We start from the raw sequence: 10,857 nt of genomic DNA, 5'->3' as shown, positions 1-10,857 counted from the left end.
GGTCCCCGAGCCCGCGGCTCGTCCGCTTCCCCCTAGATGCGGCGTCACGGGGTAGAACGTAGTAGAACCCCGCGGTCCTCCGGATCCTTTCCCCGGGGAAGGCCCCCTGACCCTGCGGGCACTGGCGGGCGGAGGTTAGGTAGCCCGGCTGAAGGAAAAGCCGCCGCGGCGCGGCTCGGTGCAGAGTCCCTGAGGATGCACCATAGTCCGGGCCTTGCTCTTGGGGTTCCCGAGCTCTCAGCTCCGCCCCTCCCTCTCTTTTGTCTGGAGAAACGGTGACAGTTTGAGTCAAGTGCCATCACCCAGTATCCCCTCCCCCAAGCATACGCCTCGAGGGGGCGTTTTACCGAGTCAAGGACACCCTAGCCACCCGACTGACCTAAGGACTTGGGAGTCTCGGGGTGTCCGTGGGGGCGTCTGTGTTCGGGGGCGGGGTGGGACTTAGAAACCGTCCCCTGACGCCGCGCTGGGGGATGTGAGAGTGAGGAGAAAGCACGCGGGTGTGTCCGTGGGAAGGGGGCAGGTCAGGGTGTAGCCGAAGGGCTACCTCCTCCAGTTCTTGCAATGCCTACATTGTCTTCTCTGGGTGCATAAAGGCGTCATCGAGCCCCGCACTTGTCCAGCCCAGACCTGTGGCGGGAAGAAAATGTCCCCGACTTTCTTTTTTTTTTTCCATATTCTCGAAGATGTCTGTCAAAAGAAGACAGAAATGGTCTTCTTTTGACATGAAAATGGGAGTCCCTCTATTTTGCTCTTTCTACACCAAGTTCCCTTTGTCCCAGGTGCGCGCACATACACGTATATACACGTGTATGCCCCAGACTCGAGGGACCAGCCTTTATGGCTAGCTTAGGAAATTTTCAAATCCAAAAGCGTTCCATGGCCAAATTAGTTTGGAAAATGCTGATATAAACAGTTCTTAGAGACTAGTTCTCTTTGTTAAATGTAAAAGGTGTGCTGAGGAGAGTCATCCTCAGTGTGCTGTCATTCCACTGACAAATGTCAACTAAAGAGTTTGTAACTTCGAGATATTGCCAGGAAGAAGAAACAAGAATGGAAAAATAGGTAATGGGGCAGTGGAGAAAAAAAGATGTTGCCATTAGAATAGAGACTTAACCATGATTTTCATGCTCGAATTTAGATATTGTTTGAATTGGGACCGTGCAGTTGAGAGATGGTATATGGAAAAAAGGGAGAAGAAATCTTGAAGTTAATGAATGTTATACAATATATACATATAGTGGTCCTGAAAATCCACTTAACACATTCCTCCCCCGCCCCAGGCTGGGGGTTAAATGACTTGCCCAGGGTCACACAGCTAGGAAGTGTTAAGTGTCTGGGATCAGATTTGAACTCGGGTCCTCCTGAATTCAGGGATGGTGCTCTATCCACTGCGCCACCTAGCTGCCCCTCGTTTAACACATTTTTAATTGCTGCGCTACATGGATGTTTAAAGGCTCTTGAAGGAAAAGGCATATAAATGGAAAAGTTCTTTTGATTTATATCATATACTAGTCAAGTTTAAGAGGAAATAACACTGCTATTGGAAATAATTTTTAAGTCTGTTTTTCATTATTCTTTATGATGTTTGTATAGTGCCCTTGTAACTTTTCCTCTTTTAAATTATTATTTATTACTTTTATTTACTTATTATTTACTTATTAAGTAAGACCTGAAAACAACTGAATTCTGATTTTCAGGGATTTTTTTTAAAAGGAAAATTGGTCATTTAACAAAGATTTTACATTGAAATGTCTAGGGTTTTTTTCCATAAATATTAGGTCATTTAGATCTTATTGTTGGTTTGCATTTTGCTGAGCTGAAAAAATGCCTAATTTGTATTTCAATTAATGTGAAGATCGATTTTTAAAATTAAAATATCTCAAATGTGATTAGTAAATATAATAAGATCAGGATGTATTCTTTTTAATTGTCCACATTGCTCTTTTTAAAGAAAACAAACTATATGTGATAAAACTATCTTGAAGACAAGAATCAAAACTTAAAAAGTACCACAAACAAGCTAGAATGGTGGTTCCTGCAATTTAAGAATGAATGTAAAATCTTGCATTTGGGTTTTTAAAAGTATGCAACAAGTTTCACATATTCACCATCATTTTGCATTTCCTGAGACTATCAAAACCATTTTGATTTGTATAGTCTCAAGAGATGCAAACTTATTATGAAATGTGAATCAACATTTTGTCTTGGTGATCAAAGTAGCTACTGGGATAAGGTACATTTAATAAAAGTATAGCATCTGTAGTATAGTGGGCATGATAATTTAGGAAGATTATCAAGAAGCTATAGCAAGTCTAGAGGAAGACACCAGGATATAGAGATTCAAAATCATGCTATATGAACATGAACTGAAGGACATTTTAACCTGGAGAAGAAAAGAGCATGGAAAAGGTTGTAGTCTAAGGATACTGAAGTGTTGTCAGATTTAAGAGGTTTTCAGCTTAAAATTAGCTTGACCCTAAAGAACAGACAAAACTAGTATCAATGTATGGAAAAGAGTTGTCATATGTTAGGGATTGAACTAGATAATCTATGAAGTTTCTTCTGCTTCTAGAATTCAATGAACTGAAAATTAATATATGTAATATATTTTCACTAATCAGTAACAAAAATACTTTTTCAGTTGTTTGGGGGGCATTCCAGATCTTTAATTTAATTTACATGAAAGTTATGTCCACAAATGAAGACTGGCAATTCCTTTGTAATTTAATAGTCTATTAAATTGCCTGGACACCAAGAGTTTAGGTAACTTGCTTATGGTTATACAGTTTCTTTGTGTTAGAAATGAGACTTGAATACTGGTCTTTCTGATTCCATATCCAGCCTCTTGTCCATTACTGGAAATTATTCTTCAGTTGCTGGAATGTCTTTTGTTTATTGTTCAGCTGAATCCCATCATTGTTGCTTAGAGAAGAAAATTAGTGTTGATATTGTTCAATATCCTTAAATATGAAATATGAAGCATATTCTGTCATCAAGTTGAGATAAACAGATACAACTGTTTACTTCATATATTCAAGTATTCTCTATGTAACCATTGTCAATCATTAAAAACTATGCCTTTATGTAGTGTTTTTGCCTTAAAGATATTAAATATCATATCCATCATTTCTTTTACTGGTTTGTTTAAAATGCTGGTGTGCATCAAAACCATGATGATTTCTTATCTTCCTCATTTATTATAGTAGTTCTCATTTAGGAAATTGTAGATGATCAGGTGGTTTCAAGTGATTAGAAGGATTATAAAACAGATTGCATATTTTATTATGTCATTAGAGTTGGAAGGGGCTTTAGAAATTAATTTGTTATTTCTTGCTAATATAGCAGCTCGTCCTTTTCTCTACATTCTCTACACTAAAGAGATATGAATTATAGATTTGTGTGTCTATGCATATTCACAGGGAAAGAATAGAATTTAAAAATTAGGACTCCCGGACAACTAAGGAGAGGACATACTATGGGGAGGCCAACACTTCAGTGTTCAAAATTTAGAGATGATTAAGTTTTTATTCTTATCTGGTTATTACTATTCAAATACAATTATGCCATTTCAGACTATTTAGGAATTATTTTTAAAAGTCATAATTCAGGAACCAATTTAAAAGCATTTTTTAAAAATTTATATTTATATTAAAATTGTGCTAATTTACTTTTCTCATTAGTAATTTTTGATTAATTTGGCAACTTTCTACAGACCAGCTTTTTAACAAGGGGAAAAAAAATAAACCCCTCCACTAAAATACTCTTAATTTTTTTGGCCTGTTATCTGGGATACAAATATCCTAGATTTTGTTTTTTGATATCACTGGTTCTTGAGGTAATTTCGACAAATTATTCAATATTATAGTCTCCTGTAACTTATTTAACCAGATTGTTGTATAGAGTTACTTTAAAAATACTTTTAGAAATGCACTAGGAAGATGCTGTAATTATTAGGGTCTATTCCCAACCTTTCTCACTTCCTTCCACAATGGAAACTAACAAAATAATTTTAAGTTATTTTTATCTTTTATACATTTCTGGCTTTATTGTATCCCTGCAAACTAAGCTCTTACCAGATTTTTAAAATTAGTAAAGTCATTTTCTTAGGAGGTTTTATCTGCTAATATTAGATTAGTTTGTTAAAAACTTATAGAAATATATTTTATTGTTTTTTTACCATTTCTACCAGAAAAAAAAAAATTTAATTGCTAATTGTGTCATGCAAAGGTTTATTTGTTTGGTTTTTTTCTAATGGCATAGATGTAGGTGTAGCACCTATTGGGTTTTAGTATTCAGGACCATTCTACTTAAGTTTTCTCACAGTTCTTGACAAATACATTTATGGCTGCTTAATGGTCTCTAGTTTAAATTAATCATTGCATGGAAATAATATTTTATCTTTATATTTTGGAAATTAATAGTGTATAGTAATAGAGCCTGTGAATAATATTTTTTTTATCATTTCACATACTTAAAAAGTCAAAACTATACCTTGTCTTAGAATATTGTTCTGTTTATGGTAACCAGTTGGGGAAGAAGATTTCATTTATGGATGGACATGATACCTAACATGCTGGTCCTTAAGTAACTATGCCTTGACATGGAACTATTGTGTGTGGTAAGTATTATTTTATAATATTTACATAACTTGACATAATAAAATGAGGTGTTTGAAATTACCAAGAAGAGATACCATATATATATATATATATATGTGTGTGTGTGTGTGTGTGTTAGTTAGTAATACAGGAATTTGCTAGCCCAGTAAAATCACAGATCTAGTTTAAAAAAATTTTGCAGGATTGTGATAATGGGGAGAAAGGAAAGTTTTTATATTTATATTTATTTGGTATTTATCTAGAAGATCGTGTCATTCAGATATTTCTCAACTGACATGGAATAATAGAAATAACGAATAACTTCAGATCAGTAAGACCTGGATTTGAATCTCTTTTCCAGTGAGGACTAGCTATGACTTCAGGGAAAGATTATAATGTGATAAGAAGAAAATCACTTGGGAGTCAAAGAACTTGAGTTCAAATCTTGTTTCTTCTATTTGCTACTTGTGTGACTGGGGTAAATCATTTCTAAGCCCCATTTGTTTTTCTATAAAATGAAGAAGATAATCTTTTTCTCTGAGCTAGTCTTCTCATCTGTAAAATGGAATAATAGTATGTATCTCACAGGGATGTTGTGAAACTCAAATGAAATCATGGAAGAATTGCCTATTGCTAACTTAAAGCCCCGTATAAATGTCAGTATTATTTAGAAGAATTATAATGTCTTACATTTCTTTTGCTATTGGTCAGTCATGTTTGACTCTTCATAACTCTACTTTTGAAATTGGTTTGCCATTTCCTTCTCCAACTCATTTTAGAGTGAGAAAATTAAGGCAAACAAGTTTAACTGACTTGCTCAGGGCCACACAGCTAGTAAGAGTCTGAGGCCATATTTCAGCTCATATTCCTGATTCCAGGCCCAGCTGGCACTCTTTTACTGGGCTACTTATTTGTCCTCAAAATTTTGTATCATCTTACAATTTACAAAGTATTTTGTTTACAGCAACCCCAATAGGTAGATGAAAGTTTGATCATTTTAAAGATGAAAAAACTAAAACTAAGAGGTTAAAATATTTCCCTAAGATCACATAGTTCATGTCTAAGAATTGGGATTGAGAATCTCACAGAATTTCAGTTAGAAGGAAATTCAGAAGTCATCTAATATAAATCATAAGTGACAAGTGACTAACCTTTATTGGCAGACCTTCTAAAAGGAATAATGTCGTATTTCCTTGGACTTTTTAATTCCACTTTGGATAGTTGTTAGGAAGTTTGGTTTTATATCAATTCATAATTTGTCTCTCCAAGTACTATGTGTTGGTCCAAATTCTACCCTGCCAAACAATATCTAATCACTTCTTCTATAACAACCTTTCAGATATTTGAAGGCTACTATTATATTTCCACTGAGAAGTCTACGATCTTAACCCATATTCCTTGAATCATTTTCTTGAATCCCACTTATTTGCCATGTGACTAATTATATCCCATAAACTCAAAGTACTTCATCCTGGTTGCTATCTTCTGAATACTTCTTAAAATGCAGTATTATGAACAGACTGCTGTCAACAATCTGATCAAAACATACCATGGAACCCCCATCTTTATATCTAAAAGTCAGACCATCTCCTAATGCAGTCTCAGATCTTTTTTCAGGTACTATTCCCAAACAGTTATTAAATTAAGTCCTAAATTCATTTCTCTTTCTACTGTAGTGATCAGCTGGATTCCAAAACTTAATTTTTAAGGCAATTTGAAATTTGAAGTGCATTTGCCTAGAGTGATACTATTATAAGTACTTATTAGTTTGCCTACATAAAAGCTACAATCCATAATGTAGCTTCACTATAGTACTTATGATACTAACTTGAGATCTGTATCTTGAATGTTGGGTGGTATGAAAACAGAGGAAGACTAAGAAGGAGGTTTTTCCTTCTTTTTTCTTGTGCCACAGGCACAAATTTCTTAATTGCTAAGATTGCTTTTAATTTTTGTTCCTATAGTATACCTAATACTATAGGCTAAATGTGTAAGGAAAGATCAATCTTATCAAAGTATGAATGATTGATAACCACTTTTAAAAACCTTACTGGGAACTGAATTTCAAAAGTATGTGTTGACACAAATCTATAAATTAATAATAAAAAAATTCTAGCTGAGTGTTTAGGGTGAGAAGGGACAACAGATACCTAGTAACCTAAGTATGTTTACCTTGAGAGAGTGCCTTTCAAGTGGCTGCCTTTCAAAGAGGTTTTCCCTCCTGAACATACCAGTTCTCCAAAAACTATACAGAAGTATTTTCACATTAAGTGGATTAGCAGCAGCGTATTAAAAAGGGATCTATGTAATTTATAAAAACCATCCATACTAAAATTTCAATTTAAGTCCAAAGGCCTAAAGAACAGTAATGCTTCTAGTTTACTTGCTTAAAGATGAATCTCCTTTTTCTCTCTAAGTAATATTTATATTTCTGCCTCTCTAAGGAAGACTATTTTGACTAAAATCTTAATGTTACTAGTGATTGATCCTAACTTTTGTTCTTAAACATTTCAGGTTTTAAATAGTGAAAAAATAGCAATATTTATAAAAACACCTTTTCCTTTATATTTTGATACCTTTTAGGGGTCTACGTTTTTTAATATTTTTTCTTTAAGAAGAAGGAAAAGGAATTTCAAAATTATACTTTAGCAAATATTTGGGTAATATTGTTCAAATAAAATCTGATTAGGATTGTGTTATTTAATAACTTCATTTATTATATTATTATGATCTGCACAAAAATTTTCCCAAGAAGGATCATTCTATTCTTTTTAAAGAAATTTTCAGTTATTGTAGTTGAAGGGGAAAAAAATTCTCTGTATAATGAACTCTTACAATTCATGTTGCTATACCAATAAAATGTAAAATCTTAATTCATATCTCATAGTACACACATTTTTTGAAAATCTAAATAAAATGTTCTTAATAGCACTTCTTTGTTTTGACCTCATGAATTTTATACAAAAGTTTCCAATATATCTTCAAATTTATTCTTGGTAACAAACTTTGTTTTAAAATTGCTGAATTTATGATAATAGTTTCATGTTTGCAAGGGCTTAACTCAAAATTTTGCATCAACTGATCTTTTCACATTGAAACTTGATTATTCCAAAGGTAGTTCTCCATGTTGATATGGATCCTCTTTTATCAAAGTTGATTTCCCCTTGGAAATTCATCATATTGGGGTCTCCTTCTTCCTCTTTTGCCTTACTTCTGTTCTTTACTGAGTTCCAAGGGATACTTTAGTTCTATCAATTTTGCAAGATGTTAAAATCTATGTAAACTATTTTAAAGGTATCTCTTAGAATGTATTTTTAGTCCTTTTATGTGTTTTTGTTGTTGTTCATGAAATATATAGAATTTAGTATATAATGACTGCCTATGTAAAATTTAAGATAAAGGGAAGTAGAAATAGGTAACATAGATTTCACTTTATGCAGTATTTAACAAGTTTTTATTAATTGAACAAAAATCATATATCTACAATAATGTCTGATAAAATATGGCATTATATTTCAGAGTAGATATTTATAGAAAAATTAAAAATAAGCCTGAAGCCTTTTATGAAGTACATAATTTTTAGTCATAGGATTTTAATTTTACCTACTAAAAATGCTGAAAACAGCATCATCTTAATTTTCAATGTAATATCTTAGAATATTTTATTTTGGGGGGTATTTTTTTTTGGCAAAGGGCTATTTGCTACTTTTAAGGTATTCTTAACCTAAGGAAACATTTAAATGGCTGTTTAAAAATAAATTTCTACCCGTTGCTGTTTGATATAGTCCAAATTTAATCTTTATGAAATTTGTATTGAAATTTATTCTTTAAGGTGAGGAATACCAGATGTTATATTAGTACCTAAAATCACTTAGTCACAAATTGATTGTTTTTATAGCATTTACTTCTCTTTATTTGGCTTCTTTCTGTATGCTTTTAATCAATGGTATGAGTTCTATGATAATGCTTTTTACACATGACAAACAATTTACAGTTTATAATAATGAGATATTGAGGTCAGGCTTTGTCCAACTGCAAAAATAAACCTACTTTGTTTATTCTAGGCTTAACAATCTCTAAAATGAGAAAGAAGAAAAAATATTATAAATTTCTTTCCCTAGCATCCTTGAATGCCAGAGTAAATGTGACTTAAGGGTGTAGGAATTACCTAGTACTGACATTTACCCCTGATTATTCAATAGATGTGAACAAATTATTCAAACAAATCTTAAATTTCCTGTGAAATGGGAGTTTAATCTTGTGGGAATGGAGGGGGTTGTAAAAATCATTCATAAAGTACTTTTATTGACTTTGATTTGGATTCTTTCAGCTGTCTTTTAATGGAAGAAAATGGAACTGGCCATGATGCCAGGATGGAACAATCTCATGATTTATTAGTAGTCAACTATAATAACATCGAAGAGTCAGAAAGAGAAGTTCAGGTGCTTCAGGTGGGAGTTAAGACTTAAAAATCATTTTCTTTGCAGCTTATTTTCATTCTGAGGGGGAAATAGCCTTTTGTATAATGACTTTACCTTGCCTAAGAAATGTTATATTTCATTAATAATAACAGCATAAAAATATTGTATACCTTCACAAGGTATTTTCTGCAAAACTTGTTGAATTTTGTTATTAAAGTCAGATTATATTAAGGGAGGCAGTGAAAAGAATACTTGATTTGGAATCAGAGGTCCTAAATAGGAATCCTAGGTCTTCTGCTTAGTTACTCTGTGATCTTGGGCAAATTAATCTCTGTGGACCTTAGTTTCTCATCTGTTTAAAAAAAAAAAAAAAAAAAAGAGGACTGGACAAGTTGAAATTTAAAGTCCTTTACAGCTCTAATAAAATAAATGAAATGAAATATGCGGATATAGTAACTGCCTATGTAAATTTTAAGATAAAGAGAAGTAGAAATAGGCCACAAATAAAAATGAAAATTACATATATTGATGCATCAGAAATTTTAAATCATATGGGAAAATAGTGACTTTTTTTGGATCAAATTATTTATAAACTGTGAATGTAAGTTAGAATTATTTTTGTGTTTCATGCAATATTTGATATGTATAAAGGAACAATAACAATGATAGCTTAACTGAAGAGACTGTAGGACAGTATTCTGTAGAAGTACATGTAATTGATCCCTCTACTCTTTTTTTTTTAAACACTTTAGGGAAGGAGTTTTTTTTAAATGATCATGTTGTTCTAAACTGAATAGAAAAAGATAATAAAATTACTTAGGGGACAGGGATTCACAAATTTATTAAAATGAGGTATATTATCTGATGAATGAGATCACAAATATATTAAACTCACAACGATTCCCCTGTTCTCCTTTCTAGTAAACTCAAGGAACTCATCTTTCACTACACAACATGTCAAAATTAGTAACTTAATGCCACTGAACCTTTTGGAAAAAGTATTATTTATCTGGGGAAAGTGACAACTGCATAATAAAATGCAATGTGTTTGAAATGAATTTTTTGTTGTTGGGTTGGTATGGGAATTTTTGTGAAAAAGTATATTTCAGGAGAATTGAAGTGATATTTTGTTTTTTCCTATACAAAAGCATCTAACCTGCATGGATTCCAGGGATCCTTCCTTTGGACAAAATGATTCTTCTGCAGTTTTGCCCATCACAGTTGGTGTAGCCGATAATTCACTCCCATCACAGCATGTACCAGTCCAGCTGTCACAGCCACAGTCTCTTTCCACAGAGCAGTTCCATCTAGTAGACCAAAATGGGCATCCTATTCAATATGAGCTTCAGTCACTAGGGGATTATAATACACAGATGGTGAGTATATCTGAAAACAGTCCAGTGCTCATGATGTTTCATAAATTGTAAGGTAAACAGCTTTGCCTTTTAGATCTTACCTTTCCAAAAAAGGATTGTAGGGATGAAGTTAAATACTAATCACCAATAAAGAACTATATGGACCTAAAATTATATACATTCTTCTATTAAATTTCAGTTTCTTAGAACCACAGGATTGTAAAATTTAAGAGGGAACCTTGGAGATCATTTAGCTTCACATCCTTGTTTTATGAATGATTTAAATGAGAATTAGATGTTTGTATCCTAAATATGAAGTTGCCCAGGCAATTCCTATAATTAAATATTACTTTATGTTGCACTTTTCATCAGTTGACATTTTGTTCAGAACTAGGTTTTACCTGAACCTGTTTTTGTTAGTAACGCAAGCTTCATCAACTATAAAATTAAAAATAATGACACTATCTTTGAAAGGATTTG

General features: G+C 33.0%; 1 protein-coding gene across 3 annotated transcripts in view; it reads left to right on the top strand.

The window, feature by feature from the left end:
• Positions 1 to 10,857, top strand: part of CARF (calcium responsive transcription factor) — a 52,244-nt gene that overhangs the window by 330 nt on the left and 41,057 nt on the right. The window contains exons 2-4 of one of the 3 annotated variants that reach the window (XM_074299005.1): positions 4,531 to 4,621; positions 8,932 to 9,052; positions 10,171 to 10,398. In XM_074299005.1, the coding sequence (XP_074155106.1) occupies positions 8,942 to 9,052; positions 10,171 to 10,398 (339 nt within the window). In that variant the 5' untranslated portion in view covers positions 4,531 to 4,621; positions 8,932 to 8,941. Of the gene's footprint in view, positions 1 to 59; positions 9,053 to 10,170; positions 10,399 to 10,857 lie in introns of those variants that run through there. The other 2 variants (XM_074299006.1, XM_074299007.1) reach the window with 2 other exon arrangements.

Source organism: Sminthopsis crassicaudata, chromosome 3 (genome assembly GCF_048593235.1).
Source record: "Sminthopsis crassicaudata isolate SCR6 chromosome 3, ASM4859323v1, whole genome shotgun sequence".
In the NCBI taxonomy this organism is placed as follows: Eukaryota; Metazoa; Chordata; class Mammalia; order Dasyuromorphia; family Dasyuridae; genus Sminthopsis; species Sminthopsis crassicaudata.
Note: the sequence above shows the minus strand (reverse complement) of the source record. Positions and strands in the feature narration are given on the sequence as shown.